General features: G+C 36.2%; 1 protein-coding gene across 5 annotated transcripts in view; it reads left to right on the forward strand.

Moving 5' to 3' along the window:
- The window catches only part of GPCPD1 (glycerophosphocholine phosphodiesterase 1), a 68,919-nt gene that overhangs the window by 36,124 nt on the left and 6,369 nt on the right, over positions 1-26,426 (forward strand). For all 5 annotated transcript variants that reach the window (XM_077116154.1, XM_077116161.1, XM_077116164.1 and 2 more), the window contains 11 exons: positions 5,182-5,344; positions 5,644-5,776; positions 12,064-12,118; positions 12,869-12,961; positions 16,246-16,323; positions 16,939-16,978; positions 17,971-18,032; positions 20,421-20,486; positions 21,758-21,894; positions 22,396-22,531; positions 23,020-23,180. In XM_077116154.1, coding sequence (XP_076972269.1) covers positions 5,182-5,344; positions 5,644-5,776; positions 12,064-12,118; positions 12,869-12,961; positions 16,246-16,323; positions 16,939-16,978; positions 17,971-18,032; positions 20,421-20,486; positions 21,758-21,894; positions 22,396-22,531; positions 23,020-23,180 — 1,124 coding nt within the window. The remainder of the gene's footprint in view (positions 1-5,181; positions 5,345-5,643; positions 5,777-12,063; positions 12,119-12,868; positions 12,962-16,245; positions 16,324-16,938; positions 16,979-17,970; positions 18,033-20,420; positions 20,487-21,757; positions 21,895-22,395; positions 22,532-23,019; positions 23,181-26,426) is intronic.

Below are 26,426 nucleotides of genomic sequence, written 5' to 3' on the forward strand. Positions count from 1 at the left end.
CATCTCCACCTAATCAAAGGTTAATACCCACAACTGGTTGAGCCATATCTCCATGGAGATAATCTCATTAAGTTTCTAACCTACAGTGCTGAGTGGGGATTAAAAGAAATGGCTGCTTCCACAAGATGGATCAATATTAAAATATAGTTTTTCTAGGGTACATAATCCTTTCAAATCAGCACACCGATTATGGTCCGTTTCTCTTGTTACCACTGTCCCATCCAGAGAGTCAGACTATGAACCACTGCATAGCTGTTTATGCATCTGGAGATCAGCATAGACTCGCAGACTAACCATCCCAGTGCTCATAGCTCAGCCCATTGACTGCTCCAGCATTCTCCTTCATTCATCCATATGGTGTCCATAGTTATTTGAACTGGTGTTTTGCACGGTCAGGGTGGTTGTCCTCTACAGGAACCATCAGTATACTAGGCATCTTCTGATGGGGCTCCTATATCTTCTGTTATTGATGCTACTTTCTCTATCACTGGCATGGATGGTATAGTGGAGTTTAGATTCTCTACAGATGTAACTGGCCCCCAATAATTTATGTAATTCCTCATATAGTGAGCTAATATGGAAAGAACTCTGTTGCTGTAAATGAGCATGCCACTTTTGTAGTGTGCTAACGTGTGCAAGCACTTCTAGGTTGAATAGAAGTGTTTGACTCATCATCCCCTTATTGCCAAAGATGTTTGCACAGTTATTGACAAAATCATTGTTATAGGTTGAGTTTGTATAAGCACCAAATGTATTGCTAACAATTGTTTTTCAGTAGAACTGTATCATTGGTCTCTTCCTTTCCATAGCTGGGGCAGAACCCAAGTGGTATTTGCTTCCCATTTTGTTTTTGCCACAGGCCCCATGTGAACCCTTCTTGGGTAGCTGGCAACATCCAATTCACAAATTTGCCCTGCTACTAAAGTACCTAGAGACTGGATCTGTTTTACGGCTATTTTTGCTTATTGGAATGCTTGCTTGGCCTCAGTGTCCCAATACCAGCGATCCCTCTTTTTTATCAGTCTCTGTAATGGTCAAAGTATTTGAGCTAGGTAGGGTATACAGGATCTCCAGTGATTTAATAAGCCTAGAAAGGCATGCAGTTCCTTTAACAGTTCAGGGAGTTGGACATATTTGGACTTTATCTGTGACTGCTGTTGGAATAGCCCTTATCTTACCCAACCCAAACCACTCCTAGGCTCTTGGATCCTTGGCTCACTATAAGGTACTATGAGGGCAGGGCTGCTGTTTTGGAGATGTAATGCTATCTTAAGTAAGCATAATATTGTCAATACAGTGAAACATACTTGGTGGTTTTTCCCATCTTGCTAGATCATCTGCCATAATTTCCTAACAGATTAGTAGGGCTATGTAGGCACCCTTGTGGCAAAACTTGGAAAGTTCATTGCTCCCTTCCTTATGTACGTGTGCATTGATCTTGGCCATCTTCAGCTAGTGGGATATTGAAAAAGGCAGTAGCCCAGTCAAGTACATAATGGAACTGTCCTAACTGGGCCAATATTAAATATTTACAGCATGAATTAGGGGAAAAATCTTATTTAATTCTTGGTAATTAAGTGTCAACCACCATCAGGCTTTTTCACCACCCATCCAGGGCTATTAAATGGGCTCTGTGCTAGTCATATTGATTCCCACTCTGGCCAGTTCTTGTAATGTTTCACTGATTTCAGTATGTCCACCCAGGAGGCAATATTGTATGATATGGATGACCCTCCTGGGTGGAGGCAAGTGCACTGGGGACCAACAAGCACCACCCCATATAATTTATTTCACCATGTAGATGCAAATACGAAATTCACCATTGGTGGTGGTTAAGGTCTGAGTCTTGTAATACACCCACCCCTAATATATATTCAGGAATGGAGAAGTGCGTACAGTGTACCTTTGGGGCCGAGGCACCCCATTTGCAATATTAGGGTAATTTGTACTACTTGTATGGCTTTTCCCCCATACCCATCTATCACCTTTACAGGCCCACTAGATCTCTGCAGTGCCCCATAGAGGAGTGTGCACTCTGCCCCAGTATCAATAATGACTACAGTATGCAAATGGTTTTTGAAGACCAGTGAATAATGAGCTCTACACGAGGCCTCTGGTAGCCTGCTGTTACCCATGTTTGCAGGTAACTGTGGCTGTACCCCTAGTCTTTAGGAGTTAGGGATAACCACCAGCTTCTACCAGATTTACTTTTCTTGGGAGTGCTATGGGAGTAATATCAGTAGCACAGGTTTAAATGTAGGCAAAGGCTGGTATCTCTTTTCCTTAGGCAACTTTTGTCACAGTCCTACCTAGCACAGCATTAGGTTATCTAGTTTTTCTGTTGGGGTGCCTGTGGCACTTAAATTAGCCCATAATTATCCATCTTGTGGAAGCAGCCATTTCTTTTAATCCCCCACTCAGCACTGTAGGTTAGAAACTTAATGAGATGTACAGGCCCCCTTTGTCCCTTCCCTTGCAAGGTCTCTTTTGTTTCTTCCCTTACCCCTTTCAACCGTATTGTTTCCATCTTGCCAAGGCTGCTATTGCCTGTGCAAGCTGGTGAACAGTTGAGCCCACTAATGGGCTGAGAATAGCTACTAATGTCCTATACCAGCCTAGAGGTACAGTTTGGAGGATTTTATTCTTGATTCTGGCAGAACCTCATTATCGTTAGATCATGAAAGTGTTTAGCGTATGCTACATGCTTCATTCCTAGTTCTCTGACTGTATTTTGTAATTCTTCCATAGATGACCATCTGTCTACTGTGGATGGTATATCCTTCTCATTAGGCCAGACCAGTTTTGCAGCTAAAGCACATCATGCTAATAAATTTTGAGTGCCATCAGATCTTTGCCATGCCTGGTAGAGACATTAATGAAGAGAGGGATGTGCGGTTATGCTTGCCGTTTTTGTGTTTTCCAATCTTGAAAGCATAATAGTGTCTCTGCCTACATCCCATAATCTTAGTAACCAAGCAGCTGCGTTCTCTCAGCCCTTTTATTTAAACATTTCTGCTAATTCTGATTCTGCGAGGGTATGCCTCTCATTACTGTTCGCTTCTGAGCAGGGGTCTCTTTCCGAAGGTCACTGGAATCCCTGGTTGCTTTCATTTTTATAGTTATTAACATCCTTACCTATTTAAGCTCATCTTCAATTTCCTCCTCCGATTCTCCCTGTCCTGCACCCTCTAAGGGATCCCACACCTTTGGACCCTAGCCTTCCCTCTTGATAAACCACTTGGACCTGCCTCCGTGACATTTTTTGTCTGCATTTTCACCACTTTATATGCTGTTACTTCTAATTGACCCTCTTGGTTTTAGCATTGTTGGAACATGCTAACCTAACGTCCTTTTCTAGAGTTAAAACCTCTTCTAATCTCCTTATTTCCACTTCTGCTTTTAATTGGACTTCAATAGCATATCAGCTGCCCATAACAATGGCCACATGGTGGCAGCAGTCTTCTTTTCCTTGCAGTTTCCATTTGCCCCCGAGGTTCTCCTGCAGGACAATACTCCAGCTGGCATTTTCAGGGTGTCTCCATATGCGCAGGGTCAAATTGTTAAAAAAATAGGCTAACTTCTGGCCATCTGGGGATTGCCCCTGCTGACCACAACATTGTGTAGGTGGGTTCCCATTTCTCTGGGCTTGTTTTGTTTCCCATCCCCTGACTGACTTGCCAATTGTCTGGGTGTGAACCTACAAAATAGTTTCTGCCAAAGTTCCATGGGCTTTTAAAACTGAGGAATGAAGGCGGCCATCCATATAGCAAAACGGTAACAGTTTTTAGGGGACTTGTAGACCCCGAAGCTAGTCCCGGGCAGCCATAGGACAGTCAGAGCAGCGCTTCACGCCCAGATGGTTATGGGGTTATATGAGGTCAGACAAGGAAGGCACACAGCAAGTTGGAATTTGCAAGATCATAAACGTGTCTCTTTGAAGTTATTGTTATGTAGGGGAAGTAGTATAGTACAGTCAGCTATCATGCCTAGGAATGTGCATGAGTCTTTAAGATGCACCTACAGTGAGGGGGTAGGGGCTTGCCTTATCTAGGAATTCATGACTTCTCTGTTTTATGGCCTCACAATCTTTTTTTTTTTTATTGTATAAGATAACATATATACAAAGCAAAGAAAGAAAAAAGCAAAGTTTTCAAAGCACTCTTCAACAAGTCGTTACAGGACAGATCCCAGAGTTTGTCATGGGCTGTCATACCATCATCGCAGATTTTTCCTTCTAGCTGCCCCAGAATATAGGAGGCTAGAAGGAAAAAATATATGTTTTTTATCATCACAATCGACTTTTTCTCTTTTTTGTGAAAAATAATACATATACAAAAAAGCAATAAATTTCAAAGCACATCGCAACAATTAATTGTAGAACAGATTTCAGAGTTTGGTATGCGTTACAGTTCCACAATTTTAGGTTTTTACTTCTAGCTGCTCTAAGATACTAGAGACTAAAAGAAATATACAGTTTATCGATTCAGTAGTCATACTCTTTTGTTAATCCCTACCTTCTCTGTATAACTCCACCATCACCTTTGATCTTGCTATCCCACTCTTTAGGTGTATTTGGGCTATAGCCATTCTAACTTTTTCATGTTGGAAATAGCTGTCAATAATATGGGATAGGGAGATGGAACTAGCTGATATGCTGGAGAGGCTGGGCTCTTTAGGTTTTAGGACTTAACCTGGTCCAGGGACCCATTTGGAGGTGGTACGTTTTTGGAAAGATGTATGTGTATGGAACCTTTGTAGAATCTTATATGTTGCCCTAGGTGTTCTTTAGGATTGGCCGGAATGGTTTTGGTTGGGGTTTGGCAAGTTATGATAGGTAGCAAGGTCTAACTGAAGCTTGTCTAAGAATGACCTCCAGAGTATCCTCTCTACTCTATTTGAACTCTCTCAGCCACTGATACGATACTTTATTAGTTATACTTTTTTTCCCCACTTTTGATCAAGATGGGATTGTTAATCCCTCCATGCCCAGGGCCAGATTTATCCCTGGGAGTCATCTCCTACACGCCAGGGATACTTTCACCCCTGGATGTCATGTCCCAGGAGGGGAGGGCAATGATTTCACTTACAGAGTTGGGCTTAAGGAGAGTGAAGGCCTCATAATCATTTAAATTGGAAATAAAGTATAAGAATTCAGTTCATTCTTAACCTCATTTTTTCCAGGAAGACCTCAGTGAACCCGTAGTTCAGGGTGATGCTCTCCCTGGACATGTGGGAACAGCATGTCTTTTATCATCCACCATTGCTGAGAGTGGGAAGAGTGCTGGAATTCTTACTCTTCCTATCATGAGCAGAAATTCCAGAAAAACAATAGGCAAAGTGAGAGGTAAGTTTGGAGAAACCCTTTACAAATAAGCTAAAGTTAAATGGGGTTTTAATGTTTCAAACTTTTTTTGAGATGGGTAAGGATTAAATCAAACAATTGCTTCAAGTTGACTAATTCAAATACAATTTTGAAGAGCATGTCTATTAAATTTTCTTGAAGCTTACTTTGAACCAGTTGTGACTTGCTGATTGTTTTATATTTGATAGGGATTGCTAAAGTGGGTTTAAGAGGTATTTAAATATAATTGAGCTCATGATGGATTTTTTTGTCTTTTGTTCTTTTTCTTTTTTCTATGAAAGTTGACTATATAATTATTAAGCCATTGCCGGGATACAGTTGTGACATGAAATCTTCATTTTCCAAGTATTGGAAGCCAAGAATTCCATTGGATGTTGGACATCGAGGTGCAGGAAACTCTACAACAACTGCCCAGTAGGTTGAATATTTGAGTAGGATTAGTATATGGTAGCTCATGTATTTGATATTGATTTGTCCCATATTAAAGTTAAGGATTCTACAAGTATATGCCCTGGGAATTAAATGTAATTTGATCATTGTGGTTACCAATTCAAATTAGAATTAAATATAATTTGTTCATTGCACTTACCAATTCAAATTAGAGAATAACTCTCACTTAAGACTCTAGTGACTCTTTTTAATATTTTACTGAATTGATGAAGACAGAAACAATAAAACTGGAAATTCAGGGGACAAAGCTTGTTGCAGAAAGTCTTGTCCTCGTAGCCTGAGTTCATTATGTTGTGGTCCTGATTTTTAGCATGTCATCCTCTCTAGGTCTCAGTTTCCTCATCCATAAAATTGAACAGTTTGGACAAGATTATCCCTAATGTTCCTTTCAGTTCTGGGCATTCATGATTCTAAATGAGTATAAATAAACTCAGCATATATTTAGTTCAACCTACACCTTAACAGAAAGATCCCTTGTTTCTTCTCATCAGAAGCAGATTTCATCATGGTCAACTTGTCCTCTCTTTCCATCTTTGTCAATTATTTAATTACCAGTGCTGTTGCTCATTGCCACAGATTTTCTGCTTGAAATTTTATTTCCTCTCCATCCCACTTCCCCATCAAATCCCCTTCACAGTGGTCTATAGAGATCATTAAGGTCTTTTTTCATTTTTAAAAACAGTTTTGGATGGGCCACGATGCCTCATCAGGCAGAGTTCTCACCTGCCTTGCTGAAAACCCGGGTTCAATTCCTGGTGCCTGCCCATGCAAAACAAAAAACAACAACACAAGTTTTATTCACACACCATGCAGTAACCCAACATGTACAATCAGTGGCTTTCAGTATAATCACCAAGTTGTGCTTTCATCACCACAATCAATTTTAGAACATTTTCATTGTAAAGAAAGAAAATTCCCATACCTCTTATACCCCCATTACTGACACTTAGCATTGTCTGGTATCTTTGTTGCAATTGATGGAAGAATATTACATTAATGTTAACTGTAGTCTGTAGTTTGTATTAGGTATATTTTTCCCATATATCACCCTATTAGTAACACCTTGTAATAGTGATATACATTTATTCTAGTTCACGGAAGAACATTCTCCCCACCCCACCCCACCCCCCGCCAGGCACGGGCCCCTGTCTCAGGGTGAACGCATTCCAGGGCACCCTGCCCTTCACAAAGAAAAGAGAACCCTCCCCAGAGAACATTCTTATATTTGTACTATTAACCACCTTCATTGACCACACCAGGGTTTACTATGTTGTACAGCCCCATATTTTATCCCATAGCTTTCCTTTTAGTGACATACATGACCCTAAACTTCCCCTTTCACCCACAATCACACAAATGATTCAGCACTGTTAATTGCTACTCATAATAATGTGCTACCATCAACTCTGTTCATTTCCAAACATTTACAATGAATCTTATTAAAAATTCTGTACAAATTAAGCATTGGCTCCCCATTCTCTATCCTCATTCTGACTTCTGGTAACCTGTATTCTAGATAATAACTCCTTGAGTTTGTTCGTTATATTTAGTTCATATTAGTGATATCATACAATATTTGACCTTTTGTGTGTGGCTTATTTCACTCAACAAAGTATCCTCAGGGTTCATCCATGTTATCACATGTATCAGGACTCTAGCTCTTCTTCCTGGTGCATAATAGTCTATAATAGCCCACCATATGTATATATCATATTTTATTTATTCATCAGTTGATGGACACGGGTTATTTCCATCTTTTGGCAATCATGAATAATGCCGCTGTGGATATTGGTGTACAAATGTCTGTTCATATCCCTGCTTTCAGGTTCTTCTGAGTTATATACCTATTAGTGGAATTGCCAGATTATATGGCAGTTCTATACTTAGCTTCCTAAGGAACTGCCAGACTATTCTTCCACAGAGGCTGCACCATTTTACGTTCCCACCAGCAATGAATGTGTTTTCATTTTTCCACATCCTCTTGAATACTTGTACTTTTCTGTTTATTTATAGTTGTCATTCTAGTAGGTGTGAAATGATATCACTAGGTTTTTTATTGCATTTCCCTAATAGCTAGTGATATTGAGCATTTTTTCAAATGTTTTGTAACCATTTGTACTTCTTCTTTGGAAAAATGTCCAGTCAAGTCTTTTGCCCATTTTTTAACTGGGTTGTTTGTCTTTTTATTGTTGAGTTGTAGGATTTCTTTATATATTCTACATATTAAACTTTATTGGATATGTGGTTTCCAAATATTTTCTCCCATTAAACAGGCTGCCTTTTCACCTTCTTGACAAAGTCCTTTGAAGCAAAAATGACTTCAGTTTTGAGGAGGTCCCACTTATCTATGTTTTCTTTCATTGCTTGTGCTTTGGGTGTCAGGTCTAAGAAACCACCACCTACCACAAGAACTTCAAGATGCTTCCGTACATGTACTTCTAGAATTTCTTTTGTGTGTGTGTGTGCATGGTCTGGGAAATGAATACTTCTAGGATTTTTATGGTCCTGGTTCTCATATTTAAGTTTTTGATCCATTTTGAGTTAACTTCTTTTTTTGGTGAGTGGGGGGTTACATGGTCCGGGAATCAAACCTGGGTCTCCTGCATGAAAGGCAAGTATTCTACCACAAACCACCAACCCATGCACCCAGAGTTAACTTTTGTATAAAGTGTGAGAAAGAGGTTTCATTGTTTTGAATAAGGAGATCCAGTTCTCCCAGCAGCATTTGCTGAAGAGTCTGTTCTTTCTCAGTTGAGTGGACTTGACTTCCTTGTCAGAATCAATTGACCATAAATATGATGGTCTATTTCTGAACTTGCAATTTGATTCTGTTGATCAGTATGTCTATCTTTATATCAGTACCATGTTATTTTGACCACAGTAGCTTTGTAATATGCTTCAAAGTCAGGAAGTATGAGCCCTCCAACTTTGTTCTGCTTTTTTAAGATTTTTTTGGCTTTTCAGGGCCAAAATTTGATAATAAATTTGATAATTGGCTTCTCTGTTTCTTCAGAATAGGCTGTCAGAATTTTGATTAGGATTGTGTTAATTCTGTAAATCAATTTGGGTAGAATTGACATCTTAATATTTAGTCTCCCAACCCATGAACGTGGGTGCCCTTCCATTTATTTAGGTTCTTCTTTAGTACTTTAGCAATGTTTTATAGTTTTCTGAATACATGTTCTTTACATCTTTGGTTAAATGTATTCTTAGATATTTGCTTCTTTTAGATGCTGTTGTAAATGGAATTTCTTTTTTTCTTTTCCTCCTCAGATTTCCCATCACTAGTGTATGGAAACACTACTGGTTTTTATGTGTGGATCTTGTATCCCACTACTTTTCAGTTGGTAGGTTATTAGTTGCTTTGTTGTAGATTTTGGGGGTTTTCTAAAGATAGGATCATGTCTACTGCAAATAGTGAAAGTGTTACTTTTGCCTTTCCAATTTGAATGCCTTTTCTTTTTCTTGCCTACTTGCTCTGACTATAACTTCCAGTACAGCGTGGAGTAACAATGATAACAGTGGGCAGCCTTGTCTTGTTTCAGGTCTTAGAGGAAACGTTTTCTGTTGTACACCATTGAGTATTTGGGGTTCTCATACATACTCTTTATCAAGTTGAGGAGGTTTTCTTCTGTTCCTTTTCAAGTGTTTTCATCAAGAAAGGATGCCAAATTTTACCAAATTTTTCTGCATCAATTGAGATAATCATGTGACTTTTCTCCTTCAATTTGTTGATGTGGTGTATTACGTTACTTGATTTTCGTCTGTTGAACTACCTTGCATACCTGGAATAAAACCCACTTTATTGGGCGGGCCACGGTGGCTCAGCAGGCAAGAATGCTTGCCTGCCGTGCCAGAGGACCCGGGTTTGATTCCCGGTGCCTGCCCACATAAAAGAAAAACCCACTTTATCATGCTGTATAATTTTTTTAATGTGCTGTTGGATTCAGTTTGCAAATATTTCGTTAAGGATTTTTGCATGCATATTCAGTAGAGAAATTGGTCTGTAATGATCTTTTCTTGTAGTGTCTTTGTATGGCTTTGGCATTAGGGTGATGTTGGCTTCATCAAATGAGTTAGGAAGTATTCCCTCCTCTTCAGTTTTTCAGAAGAATTTGAGCAAGATTGGTATTAATTCTTCTTGGCATGATTGGTAGAATTCACCATAGTCCTGGGCTTCACTTTTTGGGAGGTTTTTGATGACGTCATTCTCTTGCGATTGGTTTGTTGAGGTCTTCTGTTTCTCCTCATGTCAGTATAGGTTGTTCATGTATTTCTAGGAAATTGTACATTTTCATGTAAGTTCTCTAATTTTATGGCATAGGGTTGTTCATAGTATCTTTTAATTATCTTGTATATTTCTGTGAGGTCAGTAGTAATGTTGTTACCAGACAAGACTGTGGATTCTTTTGCCTGATGCACTCAATAACCATGAGATACCTGAGTTTCAAAGAGAGAAAATTTGTTACTATGCACATAGTGAGAGAGCAAATGGCCTAGCAGCCCCAAATCTGTGTCTCCCCAACTACAGTAATTCAGATAGTTTTATTAGAGAAAAGGTGGGCGGGGTTTAGGATAATGAGCACTGTGGACCCAGATGATGTGATTACAGATGACCTAATTATTTAGCATGAGCAGATTGAGTGCATGCTTAGTCACCGAATGTATGAAAGAAAATGGTAGAATAGGATATAGGTGACTTGTAAGTTAAAGTCTAAGCTACTGCACATGTCGGGTGGGCCCACTTAGGTTATATCCAGTTTCAGTCATCAAGATAATTTGGGACTTGGGGTGGTCTGGGCAGACCCAAGACCCTTCATTAACAGCCATTAGGAGCTGTCTTTAGTGATTACAAGACTGTAAAATTGAAAAACTGGATAACTAGGTACAGATGAAGTTTAGACACAGGGGCAGGAGATAAGGGCTATACAACATTATCAGAAATCAAGGCAACTGGATTACAATTCAGAGATCTCAGGTATTTCCCTGTTCACTCCAATATGCCAAAAAGCAAAAAGGAATACTTATATAACTAACTATTCAATAATCAGAGTCATCCCTTGGAACCTGATTTCTCGGTTATAATGTCCCCCCTCTTGTTTCTGATTTTGTATATTTGCATCTTCTCTCTTTTCCTTTGTCAGTCTTGCTAAGGGTTTGTCAATTTTATTGATCTTAAAGAACGAGTTTTTTATTTTCTTTATTCTCTACTGTTTTTTTTTCCCAACTCAGTTTCATTTTTTTCTGTGCTAGTCTTTGTTATTTCTTTCTGCTTGCTTTGGAATTAGTTTGCTGTTCTTTGTCTAGTTCTTCTAGGTGTGCCATTAGATCTTTGATTTTAGCTCTTTCTTCCACCAGAGTTTTTCAGTATTAACTCTTCTGGAGGCTTTGTTGCAAGGAGCAAGTTTCTGTGTCTCTACTTCTTCCTGACAGTTAAAACAATTGTGTTTCTTATTTGGCCCATGCACTACAACTCACTTGCTCTAAGATAAAAACATCAGATTATTTGTGCAGAAGTAGGTGCCCCCTGTTGTTGTGTAAGGGGGTGCCTGTACTCAGCCTGAAATGTTCTGTAGCTGTCAGAGCTTGCATTGGTGTGATGAATGTCAGCTCCAGTCAAGTGATGGCCACAGTGTTATTTTTGGGTTTGCAAAATTAGCCTCTCAGGCTGGAGGGAACTGCTTGAAAATGTAGAGCTGTGCTCCAGTAGCCATGTTTCTTGAAGATGATTATATAATGATATAGTTTTCACAGTGTAACTGTGTGATTGTGAAAACCTTGTGTCTGATGCTCCTTTTATCTATCTTATCAACAGATGAGTAAAACATATGGAATAAAAATAAATAATAGGGGAAACGAATGTTAAAATAAATTTAGTTTGAAATGCTAGTGATCAATGAAGGGGGGGTAAGGGGTATGGTATGTATAAATTTTTTTTCTGTTTTCGTTTTATTTCTTTTTCTGAATAGATACAGATGTTCCAAGAAATGATCATATGATGAATATGCAACTATGTGACGATATTGTGAATTACTGATTATATATGTAGAACAGAATGATCAAAATAGAAATGTTTGCGTTTGCTTGGTGTTTTTTGGCATTTAAAAAATGAAATTAAAAAATTAAAAAAAAAATTAACCTCTCAGTAGGGAACAAGTACTATTACTATTGTTGAAAATATAGTTGGCTTCTTCATTACATCTGTTTTTTTAATCTTTTCTATAGTATGTGGTATGTATTCTTTATTTCAGGCTTGCTAAAGTTCAAGAAAATACTATTGCTTCTTTAAGAAATGCTGCTAGCCATGTAAGTGAACCTCTGTTTCTCTAAACAACTTTGCCATAAAAGAATGTAGGTCTGGGGAGTCCCTACCTGTTTGAATTAATAGGTTAAAAAGGTAATATTTATGCTGCTTCTGAACATATTTCTAAGTGAAGGTGAAACATTTCTTGGCACGTGTATTTAGAAATGTAGAATGAACATAGTAGAATTAATCATAAGCATCTTGTCTTTGATATAACTTATTTTTGAGTGATTGAGGCGAGAAAAAAGCTCCCTACAGGAATTGGTTTTCATTAACTGAATAATGTGCCTATTCAGATACTCACTTTGAAAGCAATGCTTATGAAAGGGTTTGATTGTAGCTTTATGTAACACTTAAAGGGTATCAGTGTCCACCCTGTATGCCAATTTGATTATGTTAAATTTCTTAACTACTTTCTTTTATCCAGTGAGGAAGGGTTAGAGTCTGTGCTTTGGCTTTGAAGTTTTTTCTACTCAGTTGCAACTTGGCATTGTTATTCATGAACCTGGGTTTTTTTTCCCCCCCAACTGTTTCTTCATGCCTAACTGGAACAATTATTGTTGTTTATAGGGAAGAAATTACTTTTTTAGAAAAATCTTGAAGTATAACATTAAGTAAATTTTAAGAAAGTTTTATGTTTTTTTTTATGTACAGGTGTATAATTTTAAGGTGAACAATAAACTTATCTCCTTGTAGTTTTATATGTGGTCAGATAATATTTTTCAAATATTTACTTCCTTTATTTCCTTCAGGGTGCAGCATTTGTAGAATTTGATGTGCATCTTTCAAAAGATTTTGTGCCTGTGGTATATCATGATCTTACCTGTTGTTTGACTATGAAAAAGGTATGTTGAAATTGCTTCATTTTAAACTTGTTAGGTAAAAGGGTTAAAAATAGGACATTTGATATATTTTTAATTATTTGATAAGTAGAGTTGGTCATTTCCCAAGTAAGTATTTTATTTGGTAAATTACTGCTAATCCTTTCTCTCTCCTAGTCCTACAACATCAGGAAAGTGAGGGAGAAATGGAAGTATTCATGTCCTAGAGTTGAGTGTTCGTTTTGCTGAATTTGAATTTCCTTCTTTATTTTATATAACAAAGGAAAATTCTAGGTGTTTATCAGTCAGCCACTGTCACTGTGTTGAGGCAGGAGGGGAAGATACCATTGTATTAGTGTGTTTTCTGTACTCCCCATCCATTTCTGCTTAAATCCTTTTCTCATTTTATAGGCCAGTGTGACTTGGTTTTAGGTTTTGTTTTTTTTTTTTAAGGGTAGACAGCTTTTTATTATTTAAATGTGAAGTTTTTTTTTTTTCCCAAGTCAAAGAATATCTTTTCACACAGGAAAATTTAGGAATTAAAAAATTGAAGATATGGCTATCTGGCCTTTTAATAAAAGAACTCAGATATCACAATATGGAACACAACATCAACTTTTCTTGCAGGATCAGGGTGTGAAAATTAAATTAATAGCATTCTTTTTTTCTTTTCTTTTTAATTTTAAGCAGTTTTATTGAGATATATCCATGTATATCTAAAGTATACATTGGTTCACAAAATCATCACATAGTTGTGCTTTCACTACCACAAGAAATTTTAGAACATTTCACTACTCAAAAAACCCCAACATATCTGAAGTCCCTTTTCCCTGCTATCATTGACCCTTAACATTGATGTGGTATGTTATTGTTGATGAAAGAATACTAAAATATTACTGATAATTATAGTCCATAGTTTGCAATAAGTGCAATTTTTCCTATATACCACTCTGTTAACCCCTTGTAGTAGTGATGCATATTTGTCCTAGTTTGTGAAAGATCATTTTAAGGGAACAGAAAACTTGAATAAAAAGATAAATGAACTAGACTTAATGGACATTTACAGAACAGTGCACCCTATAACAGCAGGATACACATTCTTCTCAATTGCCCTGGATCATTCTCCAGGATAGACAACATGTTTGGGTCACAAAACAAGTCTCAGGAAATTTTAAAAGATTGAAATTATACAAAGCACTGTCTCTGATCTTATGAAGCAAGGAGTGAAGCGAGAAGGAATGAAGCGAGAAATCAATAACAGGCAGAGCACAGGAAATTGCACAGTTATATGGAGGTTAAATAACGTATCCGTAAACAATAAATGAAATCAAGAACAACAACAACAACAAAAGACCGGTATGATTTGGCTAAAGTAGAAAGAGCCACAGCGAAAAATAAAATTGGAAAGGTGGTTTGGAGTCAGGTGGTAGAGAACCCTTCAATAAAGCTGGTGAGGGGTTTAGATTTAGGAACTAGGGAGATATGGAAAACTTTTGAGAAAAGGAGGGAAATATTCAGTTTGCTAACATGTCTTAACTCTACTAGACACTACATGTGGTAGAAGTGTATAAAAGAATGTGGCAAGGCACTAGGTTCTGCCTCCTAGTGGATTTTAATCTGGGTCATATGAGGTTAGGTTACTATGAAGTAATGAAAAAGACCATTCTGTTTCTGTGAGATGATATTAAGGAAAGAAAGAAAGGAGATGCATCCGTTCAAATGACAAAAATAGAATAACTGAACAGAAACAAAGCAGGTTGTTTTTGTTGTGGGGAAATATTGTGAAATATGAAATGAGAAGGAATAAAATCATAAAGGATCTGATTAGCCAAGAAGAAGATTAATGACTCTAGGTGTAACTTATTTCTAAAGATCTATGAGAGATTAATTGAAGAGGATTACTGATTCCCAGTTTTCACCAGATTCTGACTTGCTCTGAGCTTGAAACTGGATGAGTTACTTGATGATTGAAGTAATGAGTTGTATATATGTTTAGGTTGAGTTTTAATTAAGCTGGTACTTCTCTTCTAAAAGCAATTCATGTTCATCATAAAAAAATGCAGTTGAGAAGCAGTGAAATAAAAAATGTCTTCCTTTACCTTTCTCCTTACTCGTCATATATTTTTTAGCACAATCTTTTTTTTGTATGTTTTTTAAGAGAGGTTGTGGGTTAATTGAAAAATCATGCATAAAATACAGGATTCCCCTGTACCACCCTATTTTTAACACTTTACATTGGTGTGATACATTTGTTGCAGTTAATGAAAGCACATTTTTATAACTGTACTATTAATGGTAGTCTATGGTTTAATTTCGGGTTCACTGTTTGGTTGTACACTTCCATAGATGTTTTTTTTTCCATTATTCTAATACCATCTATACAACCTAACGTTTCCCCTTTTAATCATAGAGATATATTTTGGTGCTGTTAAATTCCATTCACAATGTTATGCTACCATCATCACTATCCATTACCAAAATATTTTCATTGTTCCCAAAAGGAACTCGGTGTATCCTGCCAGAAAAACTTCATGCATACACAGACTTATATGTTATGTGAATGACTGTATATGTACGTTAATGTACATACATACATATACATTCATTCATATTATACATATATTTACATTTATGTAGTGGATTTTAGTGTATTTTTTGGATTGAGATTTATCAGTGTTACGTTAACTCACTTCCTTGAAATACAGGTTCTCAAATAGTGTGGCATTTATTACAGCATTAAAACCTAGTAGAACAGATTTGTGTGTGTGGGAAAAAAATTCATGATCTGAATTCTGGTTAAGTATTATTGCCTATAACCATTTTATATTTTAATTTATCAAACAATTTTTTCATGACAGTTGCTTTCTGTGCTATTTTAACCAAACTTATGTTTTAAAAGGCTTAGAAAAGTTTGGGAACTTTTTGACAGAAATTATTCCTTACATGGTACATGCATGTTGATTTCCTCATCATGTTCCATGAGTATTTGTCAAATAAAATGTATACACCCAACATGCAGTATGGGAAACAACTGACTTTTCTGGCTGTGTTCTTGGATGTATCTGAAATGCCATCGTGTCCTCCCAGCTCTGCTTTTCTTCTAGGCCCTCCCACCTATATTAAAAACAAAAGCAAGCATAGAAAAACTGGGTAGTGATGTTAGGTAAGAAGAGCTCCCCTGCATAGGTTCGCTCTGGCCACCTATCAGTTATTCCCGTCGTTTAGTAAATTGAGATGTTCAAGCCTGTCTAGAATAAGCATTTCAATAACACTTTGGGTTCTGTTTTTCTCTTTATTTTTCTTTACAGAAATTTGATGCTGATCCAGTAGAATTATTTGAAATTCCAGTAAAAGAATTAACATTTGACCAACTCCAGTTGTTAAAGGTAGTAATAATAGCATGAGATGTGAATTACCGTTTAGCTTTAGGACTACTTAAACTTTCCTGCCTAGGGTAATGTTCTCTGTATACATGGGAATGACTATATTTTCAACATCTGTAGAGTATATGCTTTGATTTTCTGTTCCATTGGGGAGAGTGGGTTTGTGCCAAAGCATCTGCTCCCTCTAAACTGTTTCTCTAGACTTCACTGTTTTTTTTTTGCATTCATGAGGAGATAAGGCCGTAAGTTTTTACATGCCATGGGGGCTAGCCCTTTTGTCATCATCTTAGGTTGGCCTCTAGTCAGCATTATGCAATAGCTCTTAAGATCTTTGTATATTTTTTTGTACCCTGTAATTTTACATGGTCAATTAAGTGTAAACAGATTCCTAACTTATGAATTTTTAACTTCTTCCCTACTTAGGAATTTGACCAATCTTTGTGTATGAATGCCTGTACATAAAATATGCACGGTATTTAGTGCTTGTTTTTATTAAGCTGATAGTTCTACATTTTGTAGTCTTCTCTAACTCTTCAAGCTTTTCTAGTTACAGTTCGCATATCTTCATAAATTTAGGCTTTTCTTTTTCTGATTGTATTTTTTGGGTATGTTTTCTAGCTTGCTCATGTGACCGCATTAAAATCTAAGGATCGGAAAGGTATGTGTCAGAATCGAAACACTGTTTTCATCTTCTAGTTAGCATTAATTTGGTATTTCCTTCTCCATTTTAACATTCCCTTGACCCTTTTAATAGATACAGTTTTGGGATATCTAAATGTAATTTTGTAGAATTGAAGACTTTACATATATTTATTTTCAAATAACTATATTTCATCATCAAACTGGTAAAATTTGTGGACTTTTAGTTCCTTACTCATGCAAAAATAGTTAGATACACCAAGTTCAGGTAAACAGATTCCCCTAATATATGCATGAAAGCACTCAGAATATTGTTACATGTTTAGTAACCATTCATAATTTTTTATTTTTATGACTTTAACTGATGAACAAAGTTCTTTATAATTTCATGCCTGTCAACTGTTCCATACATCCTTAATCATTATAAAGTAGAGAATTACATCAAGTATAAAATGTGGCTCCAGAGCCAGACTGCCTGGAGTTTGAATACATGTCTACAATTTACCAGCTGTGGCCTTGGACAGATTACTTTACTTAACCACTTAGTACCTCATTTTCCTCAACAATCACCCTGCCTACCGCATCCCTTTGTAATTTTGCTTTACTTTCTTCTCCTATAGAACTTAGTAGCCCATACCATTCATTTGACCCTTATTGTATCCTGGTTTTGCTCTTCCTTAACCTATTTTTCTTTATGTCATGATAACAAATGTATGGTAGTTGCTTATAGATTCTCTTAATTTCTAATTTCTGAGCTAATTTTGGAATCAAATAAGAATTATAGTCACTACTTTTGACTACTTTATTAGGAAATAATTGCTCTTGGGCCCACAAACTATGGCGTTTATATCAAATATTACAAACTACTTTTCATTAATGATGCATCATGGAGTTTTGAATGGCCAAAAATAACTATAACAGCCTTAAAATACAAAGGATTTCATAATTCATCTTTTTTTGTGCTAAGAATTTAAGAATTATTTCCTGAGTTTTTACAATTTAAAATTTCAGAATCTGTGATTGAGGAAGAAAACTCCTTCTCTGAAAATCAGCCATTTCCTTCTCTTAAGATGGTAAGCTCCTTGGGGAAAATTAGGGTAAAGCTATCTCATTAATTCTATTATGTCTGAAAAATGGGCACTAAAATGACTGTGTCAATGACAGCTTTAATATAAATTTATCATCATTGGTGCTTTTTAGAGAAGAGACCTGTGCTAATGTTTTAAAAGAGTAGCTTAGCAGCTCAAATAAGTAAAAGTTCCTATCTCAACAGGTTCATTTGGCAAAAGTAGCATATTTATGTGTTTTTTTGTATGAGCAGATGGGAGAGTGCACAGAAAGGGGGCTGGGAAGAGATGTGATGGTGAGAGGAGTTTTTTTTCAATATTCAAAACTGTTCTTAGCTTTTGGATGGAACTGAGATTCAAAAAGCCAGCCAAAAAATTTAAAAAATCAGTACACTGGTTATTCAGAACAGAGACATAGGTTTCAAGAGTTCACTCTGAAAAAGTATAAATAGAAATAGCATGCAAATGTAGATTCTAGACATAATTCATGCATAAATCCCTTTAACAGCACCAAGAATGTTTACATAGATACCAGACGTTCTCCTAGGCAGTAGGGGTCTGCTCTTGCCCCTACTAGCTCCATTTCCTAGTTTCTAGTCTTCTCTGTGTCTTTTCCTAATAGTGTCAAGTACAGTAGATTTCTTAGACAAAAATAGGTAATTTCAGTTTGTCATGAAATGACAGTCTCATGATATGGAGATGTTTTAGGAATGTTTAATTTGGGTTTTATTTAGTGTATATAAATGGTTCCTAAAGTGTGTATGTGTATATATGTATGCTTATGTGTGTACACACACACACAGTTTAGAATGGAAAGAGGTGACAGTGAGTGTAGAACAAAGACATTTTGTTAAAATATTCAGCTATGGTAGTACCTGAGAAGTAGTAGTTCATAAAATGATCTGAATCATTCAAGAAGATCTGAAGTGCTTAAAGGTAAAGAATTGATTATTCATTCTGCAAGAAGGATGCTACAAGAAAGTCCCTAGAATAGAACACTGTAAGTGCGCATTTAAAGTAGGAGTTGTATAATTTTTCAGATACTTATGAAACCCAGCTATGTAAGATTGCTCTTTGCTGTTCAAAATTCTGAAATAATTTGGTTCTTAGAAATATGATTTCCAGACTTTTGATTTCATAGAAAAGAACAATATCTGTAAAAGTTTTAGCAACTTTTACTTAGCCATATAAGTTGCTGGCACACAGACACTCTCATTCACTCACTCAATTATCAGTACCATCATTTAATCATGGAAATTTTAACACCAAAAAAAGGTAGGCCAATCTCAATAAAATGATAATCTTTCTGCAAATTCTGTATTTAGCAATCTTATCACTAATGTATACTATTTTCCTTATTATTTTGTATTAGTCTAGTGAAAATGTGACAGCTACTTTAAATAAGGGAACAGACGTAAGAGAAAAAAGTCAGAAGCACCCCCCCACAAAGCTGACTACAACCTATTTCACTTAACTTTTCATCCTGGTGGTTAGTGTAGACCCAGGGCTAGATCCCAGTTACCAGGCTCCCAGGCTATATTATTATTATATTATTCGGTTAGTATGCTTTTATTTGCTGTTTTAAATACCATGCATATTATACATGTTAAATGAGTTTTTTAAACTTTTGAAATAAATTGAAGTAAAAAGATCATCTGTGCCAAATTTATTTTGCTGTTAGCATGTTTATGTATTTGCCTTACTTTCATGTTTGTTTTAAAACTAAACAAGTCAGCTCTTTGTAGCTTAATAACCAAGCTTCCTATTTTCAATCAGATTTTGTAGTTATGACCGCCAAAATATTCTGATAGCAAAGTTTCTAGATAATTTTATTTAGATAACTTCATCACTTATTACTTTTTATAGATAGAGCCTTATTTATTTATTTATTTAACATTTGGGGATAACATTTTCTGGGGATAGCTGCAAGGTAAAAATCGTGGTTTTTCATGTAACTTTATCTTAGTAAAGTCCACTGACATCTGAATGCAATTCAGAAAGCATGAGAAATATCTTGTTGAATTCATTAGGTTGCCTATTTTATTATACTTCACTTTGGATGTTCAGTATTAGTGTTTTAAATGATTTTATATTAACAGATTCACCTCTTCAGTGGTGGTGATCAGTTATCACAGATGTTGGCTGAGGCTACTATTTTCACTGTTTAATTCTTCTTGACTTTCTTATTTAATAAGGTAATCAAAAGCCAAGTGGTCATTTTGATTGAGAAAGGATAGTGGTTTATGCTTTAGACACAAGCATTTTATCCTTACTAATGATATGTTATGCCTTTTTGTAATAATTCTGTTTTCCTTTTTTTCTCCCTTGTTCATCATTCATTTCACTAAAAAAAAAACAACAACAAAAATCCACCGCCACCAAACAAACCTCTAGGTTTTAGAATCTTTGCCAGAAGATGTAGGGTTTAACATAGAAATTAAATGGATATGCCAACAAAGGGTGAGTAATTTTGCCTGTCATGCATTCTTTCATACTTCCCTGTTTTTTGTTTTAATTCTTGCATTTCTGTCACTTTTCTGTTTCAATGAAATTTTATTGTGGCTTCTTCCAGCAGACACAGTGCTTGTTAGACCTTTTTAATAAAACATATATACTTATTCTAATATGTAGATACTTTCTTAAAACTGATGATGAGTGCATAATTGTAGAAATTTCAGTTTGCAAGTGTTTCATGTGCTCATTAATGTCGTAGATGGTTTCTGTGCATACTTATCAATTGGACAGTCAGCACTCTCTTGTTTAGTTTTTGTATCCTCTGTCCAACTTTATGCAATTTTCTGTTGAGTGCCAGTAGCTACTAATGATTACCCAGGAAAAGAAAAGTCACTTTCAGATTGAAATTTTCTTTGTTAAACAAGTATTTATTATAACACTGCTATAAGCCAGGCTCTTTCTTGGGTGCTGGAGATAGAGAACAACAGAGTACTTAGGTAACCTGAATGTGTCAGGCGTTGGTAAATGAATGGGAGGTAAGATAAGAGAGTTGGTTTGGGTAGGAGGGTCAGGATAGAAGTTGTTAATTCAGTTATCATGACTGGGCAGTTGGAACAATATGTTGGAATTTTTTTTATCAGAATAATCTATAACTGCCCTCAAGTCATGCTTCCTAAAGAGCTGTTTGTGATAAGCTGTCCTATGGTGTAGGTACTCAACCAAGGTTTTGCTAGTAAGTTTTAGTTTTCTAAGTTTCTAGTGTTATTTTAAGGACCAATATTTTAAAATATTTATTATTTGGGTTCCAGCCAGACTCGAGTTGTATTTATTGAATTATTTTAATTATTGAGAGTATTTTATATGCATAAAACTCAAAGAATCAGATTTTTAAACTGGTCATTCTAGTGCTTTACTTTGATAGGGTTTTGCTAATATGAATGAGCAAAAATCAAGTGGAGTCCTTTTGTACTATAATTTATGAAATTTGTATTAAAATATTTTAAAGTTTCAGTGGATTCTGCCTTTCTAGAGTTTCAACTTATATTTTATTACGCTTCTTAAGATAAAAATACATCAGTGCTCTAGTCACTCAGTCTAGACCTGACTTATGTTCCCTGCTCCATCACTAAATAGTTATGTGGTATTGGACAACTCATAGTCTTTTCAGGTTTTGGTTTCCGCATCTGTAAAATAAAAGGGTTGAACTAGGTTCTTTTTCCAGCACTGATTCTAGGGTGTATACTTGCTTTCATTTTGTCTTTATTTCTTCCATATAGGATGGCATATGGGATGGTAACTTGTCAACATATTTTGACATGAACCTGTTTTTGGATATAATTTTAAAAACTGTTTTAGAAAATTCTGGAAAGAGGAGGATAGTTTTCTCTTCATTTGATGCAGATATTTGCACAATGTGAGTAATATGTAATTTTTTCTTCAATATTCTTAGAAAGCAGCCAGGACTTAGGGCACAAAGATGGTTGGATGTGGGAGTGTTGCCTGGGCTTCACCACCTTGATTTGTCCTGTGTCAGATTATATATATATATTCTCATGTCCCTTCTAACTACATGCGGGGGTGCCCTCCACTCCTGTGAACTCCATACCCACTGGGTCCTAACAACATCCTTGCCTTGTGTTTTGTTTTACAGGCACATAATGTCCTCCTTACCAGACTGGAAGCCCTCAAAGTCTTTCTTGTCCATTTCTGAGAATTTCTTAGCTCTTGTATAGAATTTTTTTTTTAATTTTGTTTTAAGGAAATATGTTAATGCTGGTAATATTTGAGCAATGGAAATACACTTTTTCATTGTTGATTGGTTTTTCTTTATATTTTTCATTATTTTCTAAAATTTCAAATAATGTATTACAGCTAGCCCACAGTGAAAGTTATTTTTAAAATTGTTACTTTTTAGGGTTCGGCAAAAGCAGAACAAATATCCCATATTATTCTTGACTCAAGGGAAATCTGATATTTACCCTGAACTTATGGACCTTAGATCTCGGACAACCCCCATTGCAATGAGCTTTGCACAATTTGAAAATCTCCTGGTAAGTTATGTTTGAATTGTTCTTTTAGAGTAGTAGTGAGTAGGATTTTCATATTATTTTACACCTACTTAAGCAACAAGTAGTTCTACTTAAAGTGAAGATATTAAATCTGAAAATCAAAAGCAGTTAAATGAGCAGAAGTAAAACATTTCTTTCAGACATAGCATAGGTTTTGTTTTCTGAATGGATTTTATGAATCACCTAAAATGATTAGACTATAAACTGTTTTTGAATGTTCGATTCCATTGGTAAATTTTTTTACCCCACATTTCCAATATCTCCATGTTTATAAATTACATGCATATATTAGATGTATATATATATATATGAAATTTACATTAAGAAGCATTTTTTAAAGAGTGACAAATTCTTAATGTTTTTTTTTCCTGCCCACTTTTCCATGACAAACACTGATCTAGAGTATGACTGTTGAGCTTCTGCAGTTCATTTGTCTCTTTTTCATGAAAAACTGATTTTTCTTCTTTTAGGGAATAAATGTACATACTGAAGACCTGCTCAGAAACCCAGCCTATATTCAAGAGGCAAAAGCTAAGGGACTAGTCATATTCTGCTGGGGTGATGACACCAATGATCCTGAAAACAGAAGGAGACTGAAGGAATTTGGAGTTAATGGTCTAATTTATGATAGGTATTTGTTTTTCATGAAAAATTTCCATGAAATACTAGAAAAAAACTAGTTTTCACCTTATAAAATTATAAATAAAATTAAACTTAGTTAAACTAAAGTTCTGTAGTTCAGCCTGAAGTTTATCTTGACATTTGTTTATAAGTGGCTTTCTTCCCCCCATACTTTGGAGTATGCCGGAATCACTTCGGCAGTATTTGAAGCTGTTAAATATTCAGATGATTGGGTTCTAACCCAGAGGTGCTGCCATCTTTGGGTGGGGGTAGCTACTATCCCCACTGCTCTATTGATACTTCTCTCTTGGTGAGTCCATCCAGTTCTGTGGAGTTTAATACATTTTTATATGACAGTTCACAGATTTATTTTGAATTAAACTATTTGATTATTTATAATCTCCAACCCAGACTTTTCCTCTGACCACCAGACTTTTATATCCAGCTACTGACAAATATTCTTCCTATAGTTTTCCTGATTTCGGTATAAATGACACCTCCCATATTTCCAGTTTCTCAGGAAACTCAGACCAAACCTTTGGCATCTTCAGTGACTCTGTTCTTTAAATCACACCCCAAATTTAGTAGGACAGAAAATCTTATTTACCTGCGAAATATATCCTGCCTGCATCTGTCCATCATGTTTACTCTTGTCACCCACAGCTGAGCCACCTCACCTCTCACGTGGATGGATCCTCGGAGTGGCCTCACTAGTGACACTGCCACCACCGTGCCTCCGTCTTGTCTGTTCTCAGCACAGCAGCAACCAGAGGGACCTTTTAAAAACCTAAGTCAGATCATGTTACTGTTTAAAACTCAAACTCTCCCAGGTTTCTCTGTCACAGCGTGACAACCCGAGTCCTTAGAGAAACCTGCAAGGCCCTGTATGGCCTGACCCCTTCCCCTTGAAGCCTCCCCCAACCACCCCCCGACCTACCCCCGATGTATTCCTACCCTGCCCCCTTGAAGTTTCTCTTTTATGGAGAGAAAGACTTCAGTGATCTGAAATGTCCTGCCAGGGAGTCCTGCCCTGATTACCCTATTCACATAACCTGTACTCGTAGTGCACTTCCTCACAGCATTTGTCACCATCTGACATGCTGCCTAGGAATATTATATTTTATTTATTTGGTTTTCTCACTGATACCCTCTCTGTTCATTGAATTTTTTTTCATGAGCTTCTCAGGTGATTTGCAATACAAGTTTGAGATACACTAATCCAGGGGGATAAAAAGGGTTGCCTAGAATAAAGGAATTTTGGATTTACGCTGAGATGTTTACTATGCTGAGGGATTAGAGGACTTGCTAAAATATAAAATACTTGAGCACCATCATATATAAAGTGTACTGATCTGAATGGTCATATATTTATTAACTAAAATTCTTTTTTTTTTTTTTTTTACTTTTTACATGGGCAGGCACCGGGAATCGAACCCAGGCGAGCATTCTTGCCTGCTGAGCCACCGTGGCCTGCCCTAAACTAAAATTCTTAGCAGGTCTGCTTTGAAAGATACTTTCCTTGGATTTAGTTCATATAACTGTTTATCCTATGATATTTCGTTTTTGTAATAAAACAGTTTTTTTTCCAATATTTTGTCTGATTTAGTGTGGTTTTAGAATTACAGCCCAGATGTCTTTCTTCCCTCTCTTCCCTTCTTCCCTTCCTCTCTCCCTTTTTTATCTGTTTGGTTAATCTTTTATTAAACTGCATGATTTATAGCTCTTTTATTAGATATTTCAGAATAAATGAAATTTTAACTTAATGATTTGAAGGAAATGCTGGCTTAAGGAAGGAATGATGGCAAATATTTTCAGTCAAGAATATATTGAGATTGCATATGTAGAATGGAATGATTTCTAAATGTGTTAATTTTTTTTTTAATTAAAAAGAATATATTGAGACTATACCATGTGATTATCTGGGCTTTGGTTGGGTGGGCAGAATTTCAGACAGATCTTCATCTCAAGAAATTTACTTGGTTGGAGCCCAATGTTAACATGGAATGAAAAAAGGGAGAAGTTATATATCATGGGTGCTAAAGCGAGTTCTTCCTGGCCTGGGGTCAAGAAGAACACAGAGGAAGCATTACACGGGGCTGTTAGGGATGGCTGAGTTTGCTTACCTCTTAGGCAGAGGTGAGAGCATGGGCCAGGGCAGGCAAAAGGGGGCACTGAGGCAGCCGGCACTGGGCTCTGCTTAGGGGCAGAGGGACGGTGATAGTGTCAGGGAGTTGTTTTCGCTTCTTTATCTTTTCTCTTTTAATTAAAGAACTATGTGTCTATAGCTTAAAATTCAAATAGTTCTACAAGGCTTACTATAAAAAAACAGTCTCCTGTACCTCTCTCTTCCATTGCTTCTGTCTGAGCCCTTACCCCCTATTTTTAAAGTTGTTTCTTCAGGTATTTCAGTTAGTGATTTGGAGCCTTTGCAACATTTTGGATTGGAGAAAGGTGTGGTGTGGATGGGCATATTAAATTTTCAGAAACTATTTTCCACTATGAGGGCATTAAGACACAGTAGATTTTACACTTAATCAGGTTTTGTGATAAATTAGCTCTTTTATAAATCATTACTGTTTGTTTGTTTTTTATTAGAGAAGTTGTAATTTTACAGAAAAATTATGCATAAAATATAGAGTTCATATATACCACCCTATTAACACCTTAAACCGTTAGGTTTTATTTGCTAACATTCTGTTTGTAGTTTTGGCATTTATGATAATAAGTAAGATCAGCTTTTAATTTACCTTTCTTGGGTGGTTTTTCCTCTAATTTTGGTTTTAGGGATAAGAGAGCTCATAGAATATTGGACTACGTTCCCTCTTTATATTAAAAAAATTACTTATATCTGTTCAATGGGTTTAAAAAAATAGAGAACAGTAACAATATGACAGCATACCACATGTAAAGAAGTCCCCTTTTTGTCCTCCCTAATCCATTCTCTTCTTTCCTCCCTGAGACATATCTGCTTATTAAATTCTTCTTTTTTTCTTTAAAATTTGTCAATCCCTAAACAGTATACCATTTATTTTTGTATGTTTTAAAATTTTACTTGTCATTATATTCCTCAGATCAGCCATACTGTTGGCATACAGCCATAATTTATTCATTTTCATGGCTATATAATATCCCATTATATATCTGTACCACAATTCTGTGATCATTTGGGTTGTTGCCAGGGTTTTAGTATTATAGACAGTGCTGCTGTGTTTCCTGGAACATATGTCCAAGACAAGTCAGTTGCAAAAATAATATA

This window comes from Tamandua tetradactyla, chromosome 1, assembly GCF_023851605.1.
Source record: "Tamandua tetradactyla isolate mTamTet1 chromosome 1, mTamTet1.pri, whole genome shotgun sequence".
Taxonomy (NCBI): domain Eukaryota; kingdom Metazoa; phylum Chordata; class Mammalia; order Pilosa; family Myrmecophagidae; genus Tamandua; species Tamandua tetradactyla.